Source organism: Lichenostomus cassidix, unplaced genomic scaffold (assembly GCF_008360975.1).
Source record: "Lichenostomus cassidix isolate B80296 unplaced genomic scaffold, HeHo_3.0 unassigened_scaffold_chr26, whole genome shotgun sequence".
Lineage (NCBI taxonomy): Eukaryota > Metazoa > Chordata > Aves > Passeriformes > Meliphagidae > Lichenostomus > Lichenostomus cassidix.
The window spans coordinates 679,372-702,058 of record NW_028147268.1 but is presented as its reverse complement, the minus strand read 5'-3'; the positions used below and the strand labels follow the sequence as shown (position 1 = coordinate 702,058).

Sequence of the window (22,687 nt, the reverse complement as noted above, 5' to 3'; positions counted from 1 at the left end):
CTCCTTTTCCAGACCTCTTACCAGAAACACATTCCCACACATTCCTGCACGGATTTGCTCTCCTTCTTTACTAATTTGTTTTTATATAACCAAGTTTAACTTGCCGTGGATGGCATTTAGAAAATAAATACTCAGAGTGCTGATAAAGAACTGACTGAACATTGAATCTGAGCATTGCCAGGATATACCTAAGAGCTGATTCCTGAAAAAGAGAATAAAATATGACAAGGGCGCAGCAGGGAGTTGAATTCACAGACTATCCTTTATAAACAATTACCATTTATTACCAAATATAAATAAAAAGCCAGAAAGGCTTTGGGTGTTTTAGGTCTATGCAGGACAAAAATAGGGGAAGCATCCAACAGCATGAACGTGACTTTTTCAGTCCCTCAGGTTCAGTGTGACAACACTGGGGAGCATATTTAGGAGTTGTATTTCTGCTCCCAGCATGGCTAAGCTGCCTCCCTCCCTCTGGAAAGCAGAAGTGGCTCCTTTACGTCAGCGATTAGAGATGCCCAACCCACGCGAGGCTTTATCTTCCTGTAGTGGAAATAAAAACAGCAAGGAACTTCAGAGTGATTCAGAAAGAAGCTTTTGCTAAAGAAAGGGCTTAAACCACTCAAGATACAAAGATCAAACAATTTAAAGTACTGTGGTTTCCTAAAAGAAATGAGCTTAAAACCTTGCAGGACAGGGAAGTCAATGCTTTGCTTTTCAGCCCCACTGCCAGCTGGATCCACAGCTGGATCAGCTGTAGCCAGGAATTCCTGGGAAGTTAAGGGAGCAGCTCATCTCCCCAGGGAGGCTGGTGCTGTTTAGGGTTTGTTGTGGCGTTGCCAGTGAGCAGGGAACCTGCTGGGCGGGACGTAACCAGGCTCTGGAGGAACTTCTGGAGGAGGTCTGGGGGGTTTCTGGGACAATGAAACACTAGTGGGATCAGCAGGAATCACAGCCAGAGTTGGGATGTTGGAAGGCAATCGCTGAAAGAAAAACTCAAATGGGAGAAGCAAATATGGAAACCAGCCAATGTTTGTAGGAGTAATTTTCAATCGATTTATTTGAATGCTAAGACATATCACCATTGAAAAATTATATTTTCTAGGTGGGACAGACCTGATTTAGGTCATCCTTTATCTTAAAGTGTAAGAGTCCTAATAAGTGTGAGCATTGCATGGGGCACTTTTGGAATAAATCAGGAATGGTAAAAGATTTCCTGGTTTTGACCCAAGAGGCAAGACTCAGCTTGACCCTGGCACCAAAGGAACACTTTTCACCATCTCCAGCTGGATATTGAGACTTTCCAGCTGCTGCTGTGTCTTCACAATGACACAATTACAGCTCCCAGCACGCCCCACAAAGCCAACACTCACCCTTTTCATGCATAAAATAATCCTTTGCAGAAGGTGGGGAATCTGGAGGAGCAGCATTTCCACCATGTCCAGCTCCTCCTGGCCACCCAGGACCTCCCTGTGTGGAGCAAGGTTGGCATCAGCACTTTGGAGCAAGGGCAGGAGCCCTGGCACCCTCAGGGCTACGTGGTGCAAAGCTGCCTTTTGCTTTTTGAAATGCCAAAAAAATGAGTTTAAAAAATTTGTAGTAACGTAAATGCAAAGAAATAATTGATAAATTAAAATGTATTTCACACAAAGCAAAACTTCTTGAAGAATAGGAGGTTGGTGCAGTCAAACCTCAGTTGCTCAGAACCAGTTGCCCAACCAGCAAAAAATATGAATTATACAGAGAAAACTTAGAGAAAAGAAGAACGTGACAAAAACCCACTCACTTCCACAAAATGATGCAACTTTAGACCACTGTGAGTTTTGAAAGCAGCCGGGTGGGGGGAGGATCCCCATGTACTTCGGAGGACACATGGATCCTTTGCTGGTCCCAGGGTGGTATTTTTGGGATTTGTACAAAGGTAGAACAAATCGGAATGCTGAGGTAGCACATTTCCTGTTCGCTGAAGAGAAATGTGGGGGAAAAAATGAAAACTCTGGGTTTTAGGGTTGGGAGGAACCAGGAAGTGCCACTGATGTATCTGTCACTCCAGGACTGACCTGGTTTCCTGAAGAAAGAGGAAGATTGGGAGGAGGAGATGGTATTTTGGAGTGCCTTTTTATAAAGGCTGAGCTTCCTCTCCCACATCAGAGCCTTCTTGGAGGGTTGGATTCCATTTCCCTGCAGACCTGAGAAAACAAAATTCCCAGGCTGAACATCATCAGGTGGCCTTTGGTAGAAATGTGATAAAGGAGAAAAATAAGTGGGACTTGATTCAACATCGAGTCATCTCAACTCACTTTTGGGAGGAACTCCCCTCTCCGTGTCTTTTGCTCCAAGTCTGACGGCTGAGCTTTTCTCTAGGGGACAAAGAGTGAGCATTTCTCGAGCACTCAGCCTTCCTTGAGCCGATCCTGCCCAGTCCTTCCTCCAGCACTGCCTTTTTCCCTTTTCAAACTTCCTTAACACTTACATTTGACACCTCCTGTCCCTCATAACCACAATATTTTAAGCTGATTCACCCTGAATACTGACCTCTTAATAAATAATAAATAGTAAATATCAAATAATAAATAATAAATCATAAATGAAAAATGAACAATGATAAATTATAAATAGTAAATAATAAATAATATCAAACATTGCACTCAGCTGGAACCACCTTTGCACTCAGGTGTGGCTCCACTCCAGACTCCCCTGGTTTTGTCCCTGCTGGTACAACGGATGCTCCCATTCCCAACCAGCTGGAAGTTGGGCTCACAGCTGTAGGTCACCGTGGAGTTGTAAGCAAAAATTTCAGTGCCTTCCCCATCGTGTCTGCCGTGGCTGATTTGAGGGGGTGGAGGGCAGGTAATTACTGCAGGGGAGAAGGACAAAAAAATACAAAATGTTTGAGATTGTTGAAGATAAAGTTGGGGCAATGAAGTCCAAATTAATTTGATTTAGCAATTCAGGAATTAGCAATTCATAAATTGCTAATTACCCATCAGCACTAGGTGGGTAATTAGCACTGCTGTCTGTCCCAGTTCTCTCATTTTTGTTCCTGAAGTGTTTCTCTTCTCACATCTTTCTCCCTCTCAAACATGGCCACCACAAATAAACAGCAGCTTGCCATGCCCTAGCCCAAGGTTCCTGGAAGTCTCACCCTTTTCACCTTCAGTCATGACAAAAATGTTGATTTTATGGGAACAAAACTGCTGAAATAGTGTCGGCAGCAGAATGGGCATTTCTCAGCTGCACTGCTAGGGACAGATGAGCCCCAGAATATCAACAAAAACAATCCAAAGAGAGGTTTGGACTGGACATGGGGATGCAGGATCTGCTGGAGTGAAGTACAAAGGTTGAATCTTTAAGGATGAATCTTACATTCACAAATTGGAAGTTCACTCCATTCAACATCATTTCCTTTCAGCTGGCACCAGATGAAATTAGTCCCAACTAATTTGTACCTAAAATACATGAGAAAAAAAAATGGTGTGACTAGCCAGAAACTGAGAATATTCTTCACCCACCCTCAGTACGAGTGTGATCAGCAGTGCAGGAAAAGCACTTTTAGAGTAAGCAGTGATGCTGACACTGCTGCTTAACAGCAGAGCTCCTCACCAGGATCTCTGTTCATCTATTTTAGGTGATCCTCTGCTCTGACTCACTGCATTTTCCATGGCAGAAGGCAGAATTTGGAGCTGGGGCTGGCTGAGCTCTCTGGGGATGCCAGACAGGGCCATGCTGAGGTGAGGATTCCCACAGGGATTTGCTGAATCAGGGACTCTGTCCCTGCCTATTTCCCAGCATACAGTCAGGGCAGCTGACACCTTCCTGCATCTCTGACTTACATCCTCCTGTGCAGAAAACCTCAGCACTTGGACATGATTGATAATATCTGATCTAACTTACTCGAGTAACATTATCCCTCCACCCTGGTGTGGATTTCCAAAGTTTAGCTCAACCCCAGAAGGGTGGGACATACTGACATTTTCCCCAATTACATCCCAAGGGAGAGAAAAAACCCCTCTGTTATATTTGGAGCTGGGCAGAACTTGCCAGGTGCTTCCTGCTGGGAGGGAGGATCACTGCCTGGATTGGCTAAAGCTTAAAATTTCAGGTCAGTCCGCTGCATTTGGGCCCTGATTGAAAGCAGGCAGCAGCCATGAGTCAGCTCTTGACTGATGGAAACTCTGCTTCACTGCATTTTTCCAGCCGAACTTAACTGGATTTTAAAAATCCCAATGTAACCCCTCTGTATTCAATATATCTCAACTGTCTTAGACTGAAGCATTTTAAATAACTTGTATTGAAGTCTAGAGTTACAAATTCACAGTGTGACCAACTGGTCCCGTTGGGATGGACACCTAAAGCTCCCAGCACTCACCCATCCTCGCAGAACACCTCCACTCGAGCTCCCAGCTGCAGGTCTGTCAGGGGCCCTGTCCTCCCCCCGGGCAGTGCTGCTGGGGCACCGCAGGAGCGCCCTGGGGACACAGAAAAGGCTGAGTGAGACACAGGCTTGGAGGGTTATTCCCAAAGTCTCCAAAACAGTTTTGCTCCGTGGGCATCTCGGCTGAGCTGGGAGGAGCCAGTCAGCTGTAGGGGAAGGTGTGGATCCCAAAAGGCTCCACACTCACAGAGGTGTTTCCATCTCAGTGGATTGGGAATAAGGTACTTGACTGTGAAAAATATTCCTGTAACATGGTCAGTCTTAATATTCCATGGGTGTCACCAAGAAAATGCTTTGCCTTCAATGCTAGAATAGGGATTGGGATTTGTCCCATGCATGTGCCATGTCTCAGTGAAAACACCCTTAGGATCATTAAAAGGTTGGAAAAGACCTGTAAGATCATCGAGTGCAACCAAACATTTCCTAACATGAAAATCAAACCAGACCTGTTTATGCCAGGAGAAAAAACAAAAAGAACATCACTGCTATTCAGTCTTAAATAGGAATAGCAAGGAATATCCACCCAATAACAGTAATAATAATAATAATAATAATAATAATAATAATAATAATACTTTCATATTAATGGAGCTGCTGGGATGATAACGACTGGGCTGCATTTTGGGAACAACCAAGACTGCTTTTTGGGGCATGGGGGCAGCAGAAATACTCACTCCTGCACAGCTCAGCTGGTTCTGACCATGTCAGGTTCTCGAGGCAAGTGCTGGAGGGGGAACTCTCTGAGGTGTTCTCATAGCCAGGCCGGCAGAAGTAGCTCACGTTGGTCCCAACAGGGAAGAAATTCATCCTCTCATCCTTCTTGGACAAGGCAGCAAACCTCAGCCTGGTCGGGACAGAGCAGCTCCCTGGCAGCCAAGGAAAGCTGGCCTGAAAGAGCTGCTGTGCCAAACACACCGTGAGATCGCGGGAATGCACCTGGAAATCTCCCTGTGCTCGTGGCAGGTTAATTCGGGCTCCTTGCCAGGCTGTCAATCTGTTGAGGGCACCAAGCGGGGCTGGAGGGGCGTCAGGAGCTCGGGGAAGGTGTTAGTGGGACATGGGGAGAACATGCACAGGCTTGGGGGGCACAGGATCCCCCCAGCATCACCCCCTGCCCGACCCCTCTCCCAGCCCCTGCAGGGAGCAGGTTTGTCCCTTGGGTCATCCCTCGGGACAGGGACAGTGTGACCGCAGCCACAGCAGGGACAGGGATTTCAGAGAAAGGAGGATATTTACGGCCGCAGGGCTCGAGCAGCCTGGACCAGACGTTGCCGGGCAGGCATTCCATGGTGTCCGGCAGCCCCGGGATCTTGCGGGCACCTTCCGCGCACACGAACGTCACCCTGGATCCCACCGGGAAGCTGCTGGAGAGCTCAGCGCCGGAGGGCCTGGAGTGGGTCATGGCAGGAGGGGGCCCACAGTCACCTGGGGCAGGAGAACACCTCCTCAGGTGGGCACCCCCTTCGCTGGCCCCTTCCCAATGCCAGGAGGGTGGTTGGGGTGGCTCAGGGCTCCCTTGGGAGAAAGGCACCAGCCAGGGCTGGATGTGACACCACCGAGCACTGGGTGGTCCCCAGGCTGGGGGGTGGCATCGCCCAGCCCAGCCCAGCCCCGAGCAGCCAGGTGGGATCCAGGCAGGTGTCCATGCTCCTTCCCACGGCCCCGTACTCACCACGAGCCACAGGAATGCTGAGGAGCCCCAGCAAGGCCAGGAGCAGCATGGGGTGGCCAAAGGCTGCCCCACAGCTCGGGGGGTCGGGGTGTGCCCCCCATCGTGGTGCTCCAGCCTTCATTGCAGCCATTCCTGTGCTCCTGCAAGGGCTGTCTGCCCTGAGAGCTGGGAGGAGATGCACTGCTGCAGGCTCCACCAAGCTCTGGAGCTGTGGAAACCTTCCCAGGACACCCACGGAGCTGAACCCTCCGGTAGAAACACGGAGAGCAGCCAGGGTGGGGGACAAGTGTCACTCACAGGCTCTGGGAGAGCCTCCTGGTCCTCCTGCACCGTCGGGAATGGGGGAATAATGGCTCAACCCTTTTGTTTGTCCTCAGTGAGCACTGACAGCATTTTTCCAAAACCACGCTCCCAGAAAAGACCCTGTTCCAGCCCCAGGCTGCTTTCCCAGGGCAAGAAAACACCTCCTTAGTTATTTGCTGGCAGGTAATGCACCACAGATCTGCTGTCAGCAGAGTAAGTGAAGCAAACGAAAGCATTTTCCCTTTTGTTTGGTGTTTTTTCCCTTGATTGCCTGACTCATTAGTAGTGAGGAATGGGTGTGAGCAGCTCCATCTTCACCCTGACCAACCCTGTGTGACATCAGCTAGGGCTGCTCAAACCCTCAGATACACTCAGGATGCAACACCCAGATTTTATGCACATTTATGGGTGTCAGGCTGTGTAAAGGGAGATAAAACCTCTGTCTGCAGTCCCAGGGTGGAGGGGACAGAGGTGTCACCATGGGAGGGTGCAGCCCTGCTCATCTCGTGGTCAGGGAGCACTGGAGCAGGTCTGGGAGCACCTCTGATGGCAGATCTGCTTGCTTGGGGCTAGGGAGGCACAGGATGCATCCCAAAGCACCTTTCTGTGAAAATCAGAGACCCCCACCTCTGCCTGGGGTGTTGCTTAAGCTCTGGTAATAAATAAAGCAATTTCAATAATTCATAAAAGCACACATCTGGCAGTGATGCTCATGCAGGAGCTGAAGGCTCCTACTTCTCCACCCAGCCTGGGCTGATGCAGCTGGAGCTGCACCCCAGGACTCACCAAACTTTCCCTCTGAACAGACATTGGATCCCGCTGGAAATCTGCCCAATTTACAGCCAACATGACAAATCACGATCCCCGCCCTGGATAAACCCCCCAGGAGTAACCACAGCATCGCAGAGCCACAGGATCTGATCAGCATTTATTGAGGAACAGGAATTGGCTGCCTGATTCTCTGCACTTGCAACAGGTTAAATTCCACCATCTATTCCTAGCATTTGCTTACCAGAAATAGGGATGAGGAAGATGACACCAAGGCCAGCAACCTGTTCCCTGTTTTAAATCCAGGCATGAGGCAATAGCAGCCTTTAAAAGTGCACTTCTTAGGAACTGCCCTCAGCCAGATGGACAGAAATCAGGAGCTGGATGAACAGGAAATCAGGAGGTTAAACACTTCCTGCACCACTGTTTCCAGCAGGGTGCAAATGTACACAAACCGCAACTGGACCATGACAGCAGAAATACCTTCAAAGCCAAGCTCTGGACTCCTCTCAGCTTCTCTGAACTTCTCTCCCATTTGTCTCAGCTTACCATAGCTAATACAGAGACTTAAAAAAGTTAAATTTAATCCCTACCTATGCTTCGTAATATGAAATGTGAAACAACTTAGTTAAAGAGCAAGTCAAGCTTGTAGATTAGAGCAAAACTCACTCCCTGCTCTGGCATCCAGCATGGCAAAAGCAGCCTCCCATGCACTGGTGATTATTTTTCTGGCTCCAGGTATGCAAACATAAACCATAAAATCACCCAGAGCCTCTAAGAGATGCTGTGACTGCACAAACTGGGAGTTCGCCAAGGGAAAGGTGAGCATTACAGAGGTCCAGTTTCGTTCGAGTTTTCTAGTTCCACTTTTAGTTTTTTAATCTCCAGGACCAGTTTCTGTATTTCCAGCAGAGTCTTCACTTCCTCTACAGGCACACCACATTCAAAGGTCGATTTAAGATAACGAACCTCTTCACACACATCAGCATCACCTTCTTTCTTCTGTTAAAAAGGAGAACAAAGCCCAGAAAAGCCTGTAAGAATCCCCTGCAGCAGAGGGAGAGCCACCCACCCTTCAGCTCCGAGGCTGCCTTGTCCAAATACTGCCCCCGCATGGGCTGAATCCTCATTGGGACCAGAAAGGAAAAGCTTTGGAGAAGTTGAAGCAGTTTTTATGTTAGAAGTCAGGCAGCATCCACCCAGGGACTCAGCCAGGCTCAGCAAGCTGAGGCTCTGAGCGACCTGGAAAGGTTGAACCACAGCAGGGGTGGAACTGGATGATCTTTAAGGTCCTCCCCAACCCAAAGCATTCCATAATTCTGTGGTACTCACACACTTGGGCAGTGGTGTCCAGCTGCCATCGGGCAAGCACGTGGCTGTCCCAGGTTCTCCCCAAGGCATCATTCCATTGTCTGAAAGCTGGTACCCATGGAGGCACTCGAAAGTGACAGTCTCGTTGGTCTGGTACCACGTTTTATCACCCAAGAGGCTTTCCAGCCTTCCAGAGGGAATTCGTGGCTGTGGACACAGAACTGAAAGGAAAACCCACAGCAGAAGGCAGCTCAGCCAGGGCTCAGTGCTATGGGGGCAGGGAAAACCTGGGAAGTTTGGGAAGGCTGAGCCACTGCAGAGGAACTTGAATTTGTGGAGCTGTGAAACCAAACGGTAAAGCAAAAATACTTCCTTCAAGAGGGTGAGGTCAGAGCAGCCCCTGAGAGGGGGTGTGAATTTGTTATGGATTTGCTGTTTTCTGGCAGTATCTCAATTCAAGCATCCCCATGACTGGGATGGACATTTGGCCATAAGTGAGGGCACTCCTGACCTGTCCTAGAGCCTCCTTCACACACAGCTGCTGAAAAAACTCAATTATTCCCTGGTAAACATCAGCTTTGGGCAGGTAAATTCTTTTGTGAGGAAGGGAAGGACGTAGGGAGCTCAGCCAGAGTCAGCAGTGCTGCACCCCAAGGCCTCTGCTGTGCCCCTGGGGCCATCAGCTGAGCAGGGAGTTTTGAAAGCAGCCCTAAGTGCCCACCCCGGTGGCAGTAGTAGGGCACAGTTTCATCCACCCCATACCACAACTATTTAAAGTGAATCCCTACATCCTCCTGCTGTGGGGGTTTGAGACACTGAACTGAAAAGAAAATGAGCATTAAAAAATCAAGGAATGGGAGGAGATGGAGGAGAAAAAGCTCACTCACCTGGCTGGCAGGTGGGCACAGGGGGGTCCCAGGTGCCATCAGCCTGGCAGCGGCTCTGGGCAGCGCCATTCAGCCTGAAGCCTTCGTCACAGGAGAAGTGCAGGAGCAGCCCATAGGGAAAGGTGAACACTTGTGGGGTCATCTTGCCCCTCTCCACCACGGGCTTGGGGCACCGAACAGCTGTGGGGACAGAGCAGAGCAGGGAATGGGGTCAGGGGGGCAGCAGGACTGGGGCAGAGCTGCTCCTCCCGACCCCGATGGCCCCCAGGTAGGAGAACCAGTCTGTCCCTTCCAGGTGGATCATCCCACTCCTGTGAAGGAAGCAGCATCTCCAGGCAGCCCTGCTCGCTTTAACCCCATTGTTCTGAGTGCTGACACTGCAGCCAGGGCCTGGCTCAGCCTGATCCCACACACTGATCCCACACACTGATCCCATACAGCACAAAGCACTCACCCCTGCACTCCGGGGCAGGTCCGCTCCACGTCAGGTTGTCCCCATCATCAGAGGTGCAGTAGATGGACTCGTCCCCAATGAGGGACAGCCCCTCTGCACAGCTGTACTTGACTTCAGAGCCATAGGGGAACTGCTTCAGCCCCAGGCCAGAGTGCTGCCCGTTGGCGATATTTGGAGGGGGATCACAGACTAGGCGAGAGTAAAGGAAAAAGTCAGATTTTCCTCATTCCATTAGAGAGGCAGAACTCAGGGAAGGAACATAAGCTGGTTCTCGATGTTGGTTCCAAATGGTGCTCTCCTCAAAGTCCTCCTTGCCTCTGGCCAACTTTGGCTCTGCCAGTGTTCCCAGCCTGACCCAGCCAATGAACCAACCCTCAGCACAGCCCCCAGAACTGCAGCTTCTGTCCCCTCCCCTTCAGCTCAACCTTCCTTATCCCCTCCTCTTCTCCATGAGAAATGATCCTGCTCCTAAACAATGCCAGGGGATGGTGAGTGTCACAAACCCCTTGAAAAGCCCTTTGAGAAATGGCTGAAAGTCCCACCAACCAATGCATTTAATCAATTGCAGTTCTGCAAACAGAAGGTGGAAATGCCAAAGCCCTTCAGTGCTATCGATTTGGCACCTTCTCCCCACACCTCACGAGATTTTCTCCCTGATTTTCTCCCCCACGGATGGAATCCCCAGCCCTGCTCCTGCTGCTCACACTCACCCCTGTCGCAGTAGGGCACTGGGGGTCTCCACGTCCCGTCTGACGAGCACTGGACCCTCTCGCTGCCCTTGAGCACGAAGCCAGGCTCACACCGGAGCTCCACCTGCAGCCCATAGGTGTATTCCCCTGTCCTGGGGCTGAGCTCTCTCCCGTGGGGGATGGCTGGGGTGGGACACTGCACCTCTGAGGAACAGCAGTGTCACAAAGGAGAGATTTGCAGAGGAGTTTCCAGCACTGGTGGTTTTCTGACCCAGCAGAATTGCCAGGCAGTGCTGCCAGACACCTCTAACCAGAGCTGGCAGGCTCAGGGGTGGTAATTGCAGGATAACAAGCATTTCTCTTGGAAGGCAGAAGGACGTGAGCCCTGTGATCAGCTGTAATAGTGCTGAGGGATGGCATGTCACTGGCTGCATCCCTGAATCCTCGTTTGAGCTGCTGAATAACCAGGGGGAGCTGCAGCTTTTCCTTTCCAGCCACGCCACCCTTTGAGCAGCAAAATTATTGCCAAAGCTGCTGAGGAAAGCTGTGGTGCTAAATACACAATTTTTATGATGGTATGGTGAAAACACTTTATTGCAAAAATTTAGGGGTTTCAAATTGTTAGTTTGCTATGAGTTTACATATTTGTGAAGCACAATAAATGTGCTTAACTAATTCTTATAGATTATGGTAGGAGCAGGCATCAGGTATAACCAATTACAAGCTCTACGGTGTGAGCACTTCTTGGTTCTAATAATTGTTTTACAATTCTGCAACTTGTTTTTCACCTCTAGTTTAGCTGAGTCATTCCCAGGATGCTCTTTTAGTTAACCAAAGTAACAGAAGTGAGCAGGGATTTTATAAGGGCAACAAGACCCTCACTTTGCAAGGTCTTTCTGCTGTGCAACAGAAAGCCCAGCTGGCCCAGCACCATGAGCAGGGGCTTGAAAATGCTGTTATTAAATTGTTGGCAAAGCACAGGAAGCATTGTACTCACTCTGGCAGAGCTGTGGGACTGGGGACCACGTCAGGTTTTGGAGACAGGTAATTGTTGGGGACACTCCAGGGATCAAGGTGAACCCCTGCCTGCAGGAGTAGCTCACGGTGGTCCCAGCCAGGAACTCGTGTCGGTGCTTGAGATCCGTGTATGGCACAGGGGGAGGGTAAGGACACTGACCTGGGGACAGAGAGGGACAGCAGTGACCCTCAGAACTGACCTGGGGACAGAGAGGGACAGCAGTGACCTGCAGCACTGGGAGCTTTTCCTTGGTGGAAAACCCCAAAAGTGAGTGAGGGACAGCAGCGCCCCTGAGCGAGGCTGTGGGGTGAAAACAATGGGGAAAATTCCCCAAAGGACGTGAATTTAACGAGAATCTTTATTTTCACACAGTTTTGCACCTCGTGTGTGTGCCCTGCAGGAAGGCACAGCCCTGCCACGCTTCCCAGGGCGATCCCAGAGGGAATCCTGCCAGCCAGCCCCGCTCCTGGCCATGCCCACCCTCCAACACCCTCCAAGAGCTTTTGGGGACACGAGAGCAGGTCAGGAGGGGGATGTGGGCGTACCTGGCACGCAGGAGGGCACCCGTGGGTACCACCTGCCGTTGAACATGCAGCGTGCCGTGCTGCTGGCGCCCAGGGGCACAAAGCCAGGCTCGCACTCCAGCGTGGCCGTGCTGCCTCGGGTGAAGTTCTCCGCAGATCTCAGCTGCCCGTGAGCGATGGGAGGGACAGAGCACTGGGCTGCTGTGGATCGCCAGAAAAAAAGGGATTTTCAGGGGTGTTCTTGCATGATGCCACCACGGGGACCAAGTGTCGCTGCAGCTCAGTGTGGCGTTAAACACACTATCTCCACGATGGTATGGAGAAGACACTTCATTGCAAAAATCCAGGATCTTAAACTGTTAGTTTGTTGTGAGTTTCCATACTTGTGAGGCACAACAAATGTGCTTAACCAACACCACAGACCAGATAGGAACAGCATCAGGTGTGACCAACCACAGCCCCACGGTGTGAGCACTAATTGGTACTAATAATTGTTTTGCAATTATGTAACTTATTTTTCACCTCTAGTTTAGCTGAGTCATTCCCAGAATGCTATTTGCAAGGCCTTTCTGCTCTTCAGCTGAAAATATCTTGTACGGGTGTCCTCCAGGCTCACCTTAATTACTGGCACCTCGTTAGTAATGTCTGGCTTTGGAAAATGGGCTGAGAAACATCAGGAGGCAAAACCAATAAATATTAAGAATAAAAGCAGTGTGCACGGGCAGGGCTGGTGGCCTGGGAGAGGTGCTGGGGTGGGCTGTGCACCCTGGAGAAGTTTCTGGAAATGTTTGTTTGTAACTGAACCCCCAACTTCCAGGCAGAAACTGCCACTTATTCCCCTTCCTAGGGACATTCATTACTCAGCAGAGTTGCACTTCTCCTGTTCTGAGGTCAGCCTGGGATGTCTGACAGTGCCCCAGCTGCCTTGGACCCATCTCTAGGCTGCCCTGGGGCTGAGGCATCAGCCTGGGCATCACAGAATCCATCACAGAATCCATTACAGAATCCATCACAGAATCCATCACAGAATCATGGAAGGGACAATAAAACTCCTCTCATCCCACCCCTGCCATGGCCAGGGACACCTTCCACTGTCCCAGGCTGCTCCAAGCCCTGTCCAACCTGGCCTTGGACACTTGCAGGGATCCAGGGGCAGCCACAGCTTCTCTGGGCACCCTGTGCCAGCACCTCACACCCTCAGAAGGAACAATTTATTCCCTAATGTCCAATCCAAACCTTCCCTTCTTCACCTCAAACCCATTCCCCCCTGCCCTGTCACCCCATTCCTGTTGGAAAGCCTCCCTCCAACCTTCCTGGAGCCTCTTCAGGCAGCACAAGGTGCTCTGAGCCCTTCCCAAAGCCCTCGAGGAAGAGCAGCAGAGCCCCAGGAGCCAAGAACCCGAGCAGGGAGGGAAGGAGACTCACCCAGGGTCCCTGAGAGCTGCAGCAGGAGCACCATCGCTGCCAGGAGCTGTCCTGGCCCCAGGAGCCCCAGCATGTTGTGTGGTGGGAGCTGCTGGGGAAGGAGAGATCCTCTCCCCTGAGCCCAGGGAAGGGGAAGCAGCAGTGGGAAGTGGGGCCAGGCCAGACACGCTGACACCACCCCCAGCCCTGCTGACCCCTGCAGCAGGGAGGACACAGCTGGGGACACAGGCAGTGAAGGTGGTTTACAGCTAGAACTGCTCTGCAGCAGCCTGGCCTCGTGTCTGAACCCTGGAGCAGGTGTGGTGTGGGGTCAAACTTGTGAAAACACCCCCTGTGCTCAGGGAACAGCACCCACTCCAGAAATACTTACTACAGACACTTTATGCATTATACATACTTCATATATATTACATTAATACTTACCAGAGATAAGACAGATTAATAAAACCCAGACAGAGCTGTCATTGCATTTGCAGCTTTATTACAATCCCTGGTCCCATCACAAGACATGTGGCACACACAGCGCTTCCCCCTCACTCGATATTTCAGAAAAAAAATAAAAATCAGCCATTTCTTTCTGTACCCTTTTCTTAGTCCTCGGTGCACACAGAGATGTGGCACTGCCATGGCTGTGGATCCATCCATCCTGCTCCAGAAGGATGGCATTTTTTGCATTGCTAGGAGAAAGGCTTTGAGGTTTTTTTGGACACAAGAAAAGTAATCAGGCAGTGAAAGGGTGATTCACATTAATGAATGCAGCGTGGGTGAGCTGGGCAGCGGTGGGATAGACTGGAGAGGTGAGTGGCTCTCACCACATTCATGCCTGTTTGTACCACAAAAATTTACTTTCCACTCAGTTCCCTCCTTGCTGTGCATTGTCAGTGTAGCAAACAGATTTAAATGTAAAGCTTTAAAAGGCTCAAAGTGATCTACAAACTTCACCTGGTGAGCTCTAACAAATAACTCAGAACTCACTTTGACTCCTCATGTGACCAAATCTGTGGACAATTGCTGAATTTTGTCCTCACTACTTTAGCATTTGCACAAATCACAAAGTCAAAAAAAAGGCCTCAGTCAGCATCATGATTCAACACACAGAGGATGGTTGTTAGGATGCCAGTGTCACCAGTCAGCTGTAGGTAGTGATTTTTAGCTCCTTTTCAAGTTTCTGGATCTCCAGGTAGAGCTTCCGGACTTCCAGCAGGGTTTTCAGATCTGACAGAGGAATTCCACACTGGAAAGCTTCTTGGTGTCGAAGAATCCTCTCACATGTGTCACGCTTTCTCTTTAAAAGAGCCAAAACAGAGGCAGTGTGAGACTCCAGCATGGGGTGACAGAGCAACCACCCTCGTGAAGCTGCACCAAAGCTATTCCAGGCTAGAAATGGGGCAAGAAACCAGGAAAATGGGGCAGCTGGTGGCACTTACACAAGTGGGTGGTGGCATCCAGGTGCCATCAGCTGAGCAGGTGGCTTGTGACGTTGGCCCTGGACGTCCATCCCGCTGGCAGTGGAAGGACACAGTTTCATTCACCCAATACAGCCGCTTGGGGAAGTGAACCACGAGGTTCTCCTGACTTGGCTGGGAACACTGAACTGAAAGGGAAATGCACGACAAAAAAATCAAATAACGGGAGGAGATGGAGGAGAAAACACCCTGCAAACTGCTGCTGTGAGCCAGCAGAGCAGCCCCCGGGGCTGGGCAGGGCAGGGCTGGCACTCACCTGGCCGGCAGGTGGGCACAGGGGGGTCCCAGGTGCCATCAGCCTGGCAGCGGCTCTGGGCAGCGCCGCTCAGCCTGGAGCCTTCGTCACAGGAGAAGTTCACGAGCTGCCCATAGGGAAAGGTGAACACCTGTGGGGTCATCCTGCCCCTCTCCAGCACGGGCTTGGGGCACCGAACCGCTGTGGGGACAGAGCAGAGCAGGGAATGGGGTCAGGGGGGCAGCAGGACTGGGGCAGAGCTGCTCCTCTGCTGTTCTCTGCAGCAGCTTTGTACTGAAATGTGACCCTCAGGCACCTGCAGCAGCCCCCGAGGACACCCTGAGGTGTTCTTATGTCACACATTCACATAGGAGCTGCACTGCTTCATCCATGCTGGGTTTGGAGCTCCAGGACCAGAGCAGGTTATGAAACTGGGGCTTAGCCTGACCCCATACTCACCCCTGCACTCCGGGGCAGGTCCACTCCACGCCAGGCTGTCCCCATCCTCAGAGGTGCAGTAGATGGACTCGTCCCCAATGAGGGACAGCCCCTCTGCACAGCTGTAGGTCACCTTGGCCCCGTAGGGGAAGTGACTCCGATACCTGCCAGAGTGGTGCCCATAGGGGATTGCTGGAGGGGGGCCACACACTGTGGAATAAAGGGAATTGGTCAGAAAAGAAACATGCAGTTATCAATCACCTTCAGGTGGGAATCAAGATCACTTCTGGGAAATCAGTACAAGGTTCACTTCGTGCTTGGTGTGAGGCAAATTCACAAGAAGCTGCTGCCTGGCTTCTGGTCTCTTACACCAGCTCAGCGCCCCAGAAATATTAGGATATTTCCAGTGGTGAACTTCAAAACTGTCCAAGAAACACATGGATGTGGCAAGTGTGGGAGAGCTGAGCTCCTGTCCCCAGGAGGAGGTGGCTCCTGGCTGAGCTCCTGTCCCCAGGAGGAGGTGCAGGAGGCAGAGCACCCACTGGTGGCTGCTCGATCTCCTGTCCCCTGGGTGTCACACGTACCTTGGTCACAGAAGGGCAGCTGTGGCTCCCAGCTCAGATTGGCCCCACAGGTGACAAGTGCCACACCCTGGAGATCATAGCCCTCATCACACAGCAGCCTCACTGTGGTCCCCACTTGATAGTCATTCTCGCTCTTAGAAACCTCTTTTCCATGAGGAATGTCTGGCTTTGGGCAACGTGGTGCTAGAAATAATGGAAAACAAAGGATGTTGTGTGTTTCCGAAAAGAAGTGTCAGTTATTTATGCTGTAGCATTTTAGGAGTTTGAGCAGTGTCAGTTATTTACACTCTTGCATTTTCTCCCAAGAGGGGAAATGCATTGGGAACATCCTCTGCTCCCCAGCCTCGTGTCAGCAAAGCAGCCCCAAACACAAACCACATCCCCTTCCAGCTGGTAAATGTCTCCCAGGCTTCTCAGGAACCTCCCAAGCCTCTAGAAGCTTCCAACACACAAACCTTTGCATGCCACCAGCTCAGTCCTGCCAAAACCCTGCACTTTTTCCGTGGGGAAGTACAATGACCCATCTGGATATTTTGCTGCCTCTCTATTCCAAGTTTACCCAGGAGAACCAGATGTGGGGCCACCTGGAGTGGGGAAAAATTCTCCATGGCTTCTACCATCATCATCCATGCCCTCTGTCCCACCTGGGATGCACTCTGGCACTGCTGGATCCCATGTGCCATCGCTGGTACAGTGAAGGGTGATGCTGCTGCCATGGTCTTTGAAAGCAAATCCTTCTCTGCACGTCACTTCCAGGCTGTCTCCATACACATATCTCGCTTTCACTTGCAGTGAGTTCAAGAGCTTTCCATTTGGGATGTGTGGATCTGGGCAAGGAATTTCTGGGAAATGCCAAACATCAGTAAGGGTGAAACCATGGCAAAGCCAACAGGGTGACAGGAGATTTGTTGCGGTGACAAGGATGGATGTTTTGTAGGACACAGACACATCGTGGCATTAAATCTGCCCCAAAACCATCCCTGGGCTTTCCTGGGGTGGAATGTTTGGGGTTGACCCTCCCCTTGGTGGAGCAAGGCACCCTCAACACCACAATGGCTTTTTCCAGAGGGACTGGAAAGCAGAGCTGGTAAACAAAGCGAAGCAAACTCTGCGGCTGGGGAATAAATCAAAGGAATTCCAGAATCAGCAAACACCAAGCCAGGTCCCTGCAGCATCCCCCTGTCCCCAGGCAGTCCCCACCCCACAGCACAGCACAGCACACACTTTTTCCCTCACACATTTTGGCAGGTGACAAGGAAGCCCCAGGCACTCACTTTGACACGGAGGGGGACGTTGACTCCACTCAAAATTCGGGAGGCAGCTGATGTTCCAGGAGGTTTGCCCGGGGCTGAACTGGTGGCCCTGCTTGCACTCGTAGGTGACCACAGTGTCCACGGGGAACAGGTTCCCAGCCAGCCCAGCCTTCACAGCATTCCACACGTGTGGGGGGTCATCACAGCTGCCTGGGGGTGACACAGCAGGTTAGGGACATTGGCAAGGGTGCATCACAGGGCCTGGGGTGGAGCGAATTTGGGTAAAAACAGTGGGCTCTTATTGTTCATTCTGAGATGCATTTCAGGAAGGGTAAAAAAGGAGTGCAAAGGAGACAAATCAAGACACACAGAATTTTTTTTTCCCCTATTCAGTGACTTTCCACAAGGGCTTGCAGTGACAGGACAAGGGGTAAGGGCCTTAAGATGAAGGAGGTTGGGTTTAGATCAGATATTGGGAATAAATTCTTCCCTGTGAGGGTGGGGAGGCTTGGGGACAGGCTGCCCAGAGAAGCTGAGGCTGCCCCAGCCCAGGAAGGGTTCAAAGCCAGGCTGGAGCAACCTGGGCTAGTGGAAAGCATCCCTGCTCACAGCAGGATGTGGAACTGGATCAGTTTTAAGTGATTCCATGATTTTGGACTGCATGGCAATTTCCACTGTTACAAGAACATACAATTTCTGGCTGGGGAGGTCCCAGAGCAGCTGTCCCTGCACACTCACTGAGCTGGCAGAGGGGCAGGGGGGGCTCCCACTCCTCCTTGTCCTTGCAGGTGGAGGTGCCACTGCCCGTGAGGCTGTAGCGGAAATCACACTCGAACGCCACGCTGTCCCCATAGCTGTAGTAGGGCTGGCGGCCACCCAGCAGCTTCCCATTGTCCACTCTTGGCTGCTGACAGGTCACCACTGGCACAGGGAGAGCACACAAGGAAGCAGGAGTTAGGCTCAGGAAGGGAGGTGAGGGCATTGAAAACATTCCCACTGCCTTTTGCCACCAAAAAGGCTGAAAACAAGCAGGACACGCAGCAAGGTAATGTGGTTTTGCACACTTTGTCCCATGTTACAGCAGGGCTTTTTAAGGCAAAGCATAAAGAGGACACAGGGGAGGCAGCAGGTATCCCAGCAGGTTTGGGAATTCTCTGCAGGTGTTCTATTTTACAGCAGGTGAGGTGGATCCTCTGCCCTGGGAACACTGATAAAATCCATTCCCACCTCGATGTGGTGACCCTGAGGGGAGACCCTAATTCCTGTTACAGCTACCAAACCCAGAGGGTCCCATCTGCAAGAGGGGACTCAGTTCCTGCAGGATGAAGGAGAGAGGAGGTCCAAAGAAGGGAAGAGCAGAGCAGGAGCAGGCAGTGGTGCAGGGGTTGGTGCTGGCAGCTCACCTTTGCATTCCGGAGCTGGGCTGCTCCACACACCATTCAGGTTATCCCTGGTGGTGCAGAAAATCGAGGCTTCTCCCAGCAGGGAGAAAGGTCTCTGTCCCCTCCCAGCAGTGTGGCACTGGTAGGTGACAGAGTCCCCATACATGAAGCTGTCCTTGTCCACCCCTGTGTGCTGCCCATTCTCTATTTCTGGAGGAGGTGCACAGGGAATCGCTGTGGGAGAAGGGGGAAAATGGTCACGGGAAGGAAGAAGAAGAGAAAAAAAGAATTCATTTTAAACCAAAGCTCTGGCAAGAAAAAAGTGGAAACAGGAGGGTCAGAAATCAAGGGCAGGCATTGAGGGAGCTGCACACCAGCCCAGAGCTGACTCAGCCCTGAGGAGGTTTGGGATATCCCAGGCTCAAATGCAGCTGCATCACTCCCAGAGAGGGAATGAACATCTCTGCAGGAAGGGAAACACAAATTGAAAATGTCTTTCCAGGCTCCACCATGCACTGAGACGCCAAAATCCTCAGCAGAGCAATGCAACAGCTTCTTTATCCAGCCCCAGATAATTAAAGCATAGGTAATAGATAATTAAGGAACTCTGCTCACCCTCACAGGTGGGAATATCTCTGTTCCATGTAAGTTCCCTGTTTCTCACCACACATTCAATCTCAGAATGTCCAATCAGTCTGTACCTGTGTGAGACAGGGGAGAGGGAATGACTCCACAAACTCAGTTCTGTTACCCATAACATCACCATTAGGATGCTTTGGGCTCCTTTGGCAGAATTCCAGATCAGAAATTGGCCATCAGTGCCATTTGTTCAAGGACATGCTGGCTTTTGACAAAATCATTTTTTAAATTTAAAAAACGTCATGTCTCTAAACTTTATCAACTACTTACAGCTCTGAGCTCAGTATTGATGTCTTTTCCTCAGAAAGAAACATTGGGAATGGTTTGGAAAGAGGGTGAATTCAAGTGTGGGAAGAATTGCCTCAAAGCAGCAGCTCAAGGCACTCAGCCAACCTTAAAGCTCCCAAATGAAAGCTTGTAAGATATTTCTATCAGGGTCTGCAATTACCTACTTTGGGGAGGGTCTGGCAGCACAGGATTTCATCTTGAGAGGAAAAAACCTGGGGAAAATGTCTGGAGAAGAAGCCCTGTGGCCCAGGTGCTCCTGGCTTACCCAGTGTTGCAGGTGAAGTTCACAGTTGAACCGAAAGCCAAGGTTTCAGACACAATCAATCTGCCATTTTCTGGCTCCCCGGGGTAGGGACATGACCTGGCTGGGGACAACAGGGTCCAGTCAGCTCCAGCTCAGCTGCTCGGCAGGAAAGCCAAAGACTCCCCCAGTACTGAGCCAGGGGATGGAGCAGAGACCTCCAGATGTCCCCTGCAACCCCAAGTTGTTCCCTGATTCACGATGCTGGCCAGACCTCCTCAGGAGCTGCTGCCTCTGGGGTTGGCAGGGACACACAGCAGTGTCCCTTCCCAGCCAAAGGATCCTCCTTCAGAAGGTTAAACACTGGTTTGCACCCAGGAGTTTCAAATGCCTGAGCAGAAGAACATCCTTTGGGTCAGCAGTGAAGCACAGCCAGCACCAGGGCTGATTTCAGCTCCTGCCATCACCGAGGAATAAAACTGCTGCTTTGACTCAGGTCACTCATTCCCACCATCCCAGGGCTCTCTCTGGATACTGCTCCAAAAAATGGAGCTGACAGCAGCAGCAAAACGGAACAAACCCCGGAATCATAGGATGGTTTGGGTTAGAAGGGAGATCATCTTGGCGGGGAGACCAAGACCACCCAAAAAAGACTCACGTAAACAGATGTCCTTTGATCCGCTCCACACCCCGTTCGACCCACAGACCAGGGTATTTCCAGTGTGATAGTTTCTCTGGAAGCCTGGCCGGCAGATGTAGGAAACCCTGGCACCACGGGGGAACACCTCAGTGCCCGTGAGCTGCTCCCTGGGCTCTGCTGACTGCAGACGGGGCGGAGCGCCGCAGTCACCTGCGGGACACAGCATCAGAAACGTGCTGAGAGCAAGGCAGGGCATTGCAGGGCATTGCAGGGGATTGCAGGGGGATTTCAGGCCTGATTCACTCCTGAGGTCCATGGGAGGACCCCTCAGTGGCCCAAAGACTCCTCAAAGCCAGAGGAAGAGAGGAGAAGTGCAGCCTGTGGGATCAGGGGGAGCTTCACCCCTCCAAGCCTGCTCCTCACTCCTCACCCAGCACATTCAAAGGCTGGGCACAAAGTCCAGATTGATCATTTCTTCCCCCCATTTACTATAAATTATTGCACTTTTTCAGCTGAAATAGTTCTGTGTCTGCTTCCCGCAGAAAGGAACAAAAAGGCAAAGGAAGATCAATTCTAATCACAAAGATTGACAGTGCCCTTGAAAGGCAAAGGGAAGGAGGAAAAGAGGAGGATCAAAGTCTTGTAAAACCCAGGAGAAGGTTTTCCTTCAGGGGATCTGAGCTTATCCTGATGGACTCATTCACTTACTGTGCACAGTGACAATGAGAGCAGCAGTGAGGAGTGACCCGAGGACAGCAGCACAATTCCTCTGCCTCCCCAGCTCCAAAGCTGACATGTTTATTCCTGCCTGGAGATCCTGCAGATGTTTTCTCAATCTTTTCCTGGCCAGATATCTGTAAAGACAGTAGAAGGGTATTTAGGGGTATTTATACTCAAGGCAAGCATAGTTCATATTAACAGGTCTAATTTCTCCATCCCTGAGCAATTCCCACATGGGAGAGGAGCAGGAGCTGAATTTCTTTTCTGGAAACTTATGGGTAAAACACTTTATTTTTAGTAATAAATCTTTTGTAAGTAAATTCCTAGACAGATGAAATCCTGCTGCAGTCACCAGTACAGCCCCCTAGGAATGAATTACCCTCAGAGAGGGAGAAGTATCTAAGCAAAAATTCCATCAGTTCTGTGCAAATATTACCTGAGTCAAGCTGTAAAGCTCACAAGTCAATCAAACCAAATTGCTTCACAAAATGGAATTTAAGTGCAATTTTTACTAACCTGGTACCCCTCTAGGGGTCTGCAAGAGCCCTCTCTGTGCTTTCCAGGATGGTTTATAAACCTAAACCCTCCCAATGTTCCATATGCTCCAAATACCTGTTTCCCTCCTGGAAAGGAAGGTCCTCCTCGCTGCTCCCTGCCCTAAACCCAACATTCCTCAGGGCTGTTTCACTCCTCTGCCTTCCTTTCAATCCTTGTCACACCTCCTGGTTTAATTTGATTTAATTCACTGACCTTTGCGCCTGCTGGAGTTGCACAGAAGCTCCAATCCATTCCCAAGAGCAGCACTCAGAGCTGCATGGCTGGGAATGGTCCTGGGAATTGTCTTACCTGGAGGTGTAGGGACAGGAGATGGAGAGCCCTGGAGTGTTCAGCACTTGCAGGATAAATCAGGGACTGTTCTCCTGCAGCCCCAGCCAAAGGAGGAGTTCTGATCCGCCCACCAGCTCAGACATGGCCCTGTGCTGAGAGGGTTCAGTTCTGCAGAAATCAATTGGCCCACTTGACCCATAAATAATTAACTCCTCCAGAGCAATAAGGAAGGAATTTATTCAACCCACAGTGCAAAATAATACAAAACTGAATGCAACCCAAACAGATGTTGAAATTGTTTGGATTTTATGTGTGGAGGTGCCAAGTCTTTGAAACAATCCTTGCTGAGCTTCTCAGGGGCTGAGCATTGCCCAGGGGCTTTGGGCACACTGTGGGGTGTCCTGGGGGAGCTGCTCCACCCCAGGGCATGACCACCAGGAGTTCATCCCCTCTGACCTCAGAGAGCCATGGCCAGCATTCAGAATGTGGT

The 22,687-nt window shown here is 50.8% G+C and overlaps 3 protein-coding genes across 4 annotated transcripts; all 3 read right to left on the bottom strand.

The window, feature by feature from the left end:
• Positions 1-243: 243 nt before the first annotated feature.
• On the bottom strand, positions 244-6,651 carry LOC146423883 (complement decay-accelerating factor-like). Of its 2 annotated transcripts, XM_085044337.1 has the most exons (11): positions 6,105-6,651; positions 5,669-5,857; positions 5,107-5,298; positions 4,367-4,466; positions 3,364-3,446; positions 2,660-2,854; positions 2,298-2,357; positions 2,058-2,186; positions 1,784-1,960; positions 1,371-1,467; positions 244-540 (listed from the first exon to the last, which is right to left on the bottom strand). In XM_085044337.1, exons 1-10 carry the CDS (start codon positions 6,232-6,234, stop codon positions 1,376-1,378), a joined length of 1,347 nt encoding a protein of 448 aa, XP_084900463.1. In that variant the 5' UTR covers positions 6,235-6,651; the 3' UTR covers positions 244-540; positions 1,371-1,375. The 2 variants fall into 2 exon arrangements, with proteins under 2 accessions (XP_084900463.1, XP_084900464.1); XM_085044338.1 differs by lacking the exon at positions 1,784-1,960.
• Positions 6,652-7,316: 665 nt separating this feature from the next.
• Positions 7,317-13,627, bottom strand: LOC146423882 (membrane cofactor protein-like). Its single transcript, XM_085044336.1, has 8 exons — positions 13,484-13,627; positions 12,080-12,259; positions 11,514-11,693; positions 10,538-10,720; positions 9,828-10,016; positions 9,374-9,553; positions 8,508-8,707; positions 7,317-8,177 (listed from the first exon to the last, which is right to left on the bottom strand). The coding sequence occupies exons 1-8, from the start codon at positions 13,554-13,556 to the stop codon at positions 8,004-8,006; spliced, it is 1,359 nt and encodes a 452-aa protein (XP_084900462.1). The 5' UTR covers positions 13,557-13,627; the 3' UTR covers positions 7,317-8,003.
• A 315-nt stretch (positions 13,628-13,942) lies between these two features.
• On the bottom strand, positions 13,943-21,503 carry LOC146423881 (complement component receptor 1-like protein). The gene is made up of 13 exons (XM_085044313.1): positions 21,358-21,503; positions 20,668-20,859; positions 20,034-20,133; positions 19,457-19,542; positions 18,863-19,075; positions 18,198-18,380; positions 17,481-17,669; positions 16,851-17,048; positions 16,207-16,389; positions 15,644-15,832; positions 15,206-15,385; positions 14,911-15,077; positions 13,943-14,768 (listed from the first exon to the last, which is right to left on the bottom strand). Exons 1-13 carry the CDS (start codon positions 21,443-21,445, stop codon positions 14,613-14,615), a joined length of 2,124 nt encoding a protein of 707 aa, XP_084900439.1. The 5' UTR covers positions 21,446-21,503; the 3' UTR covers positions 13,943-14,612.
• Positions 21,504-22,687: the final 1,184 nt, after the last annotated feature.

What these genes read in the sequence shown, in the direction of transcription:
- LOC146423883 (XM_085044337.1), bottom strand. Translation starts at nt 6,234, where the DNA reads ATGGCTGCAATGAAGGCTGGAGCACCACGATGGGGGGCACACCCCGAC. An exon ending in AGCCACACCTGAGTGCAAAG is followed by an intron (nt 2,358 to 2,659) that starts GTGGTTCCAGCT and finishes TTTGTCCCCTAG; the next exon opens with AGAAAAGCTCAGCCGTCAGA. An exon ending in GAGGGGAGTTCCTCCCAAAA is followed by an intron (nt 2,187 to 2,297) that starts GTGAGTTGAGAT and finishes TTGTTTTCTCAG; the next exon opens with GTCTGCAGGGAAATGGAATC.
- LOC146423882 (XM_085044336.1), bottom strand. Translation starts at nt 13,556, where the DNA reads ATGCTGGGGCTCCTGGGGCCAGGACAGCTCCTGGCAGCGATGGTGCTC. An exon ending in GCAGCTCTCAGGGACCCTGG is followed by an intron (nt 12,260 to 13,483) that starts GTGAGTCTCCTT and finishes GGCGATCCACAG; the next exon opens with CAGCCCAGTGCTCTGTCCCT. An exon ending in GGTGCCCTCCTGCGTGCCAG is followed by an intron (nt 11,694 to 12,079) that starts GTACGCCCACAT and finishes CTCTGTCCCCAG; the next exon opens with GTCAGTGTCCTTACCCTCCC.
- LOC146423881 (XM_085044313.1), bottom strand. Translation starts at nt 21,445, where the DNA reads ATGTCAGCTTTGGAGCTGGGGAGGCAGAGGAATTGTGCTGCTGTCCTC. An exon ending in AGATATTCCCACCTGTGAGG is followed by an intron (nt 19,076 to 19,456) that starts GTGAGCAGAGTT and finishes CTTCTCCCACAG; the next exon opens with CGATTCCCTGTGCACCTCCT. An exon ending in TGTGCCCACCTGCCGGCCAG is followed by an intron (nt 15,078 to 15,205) that starts GTGAGTGCCAGC and finishes TTTCCCTTTCAG; the next exon opens with TTCAGTGTTCCCAGCCAAGT.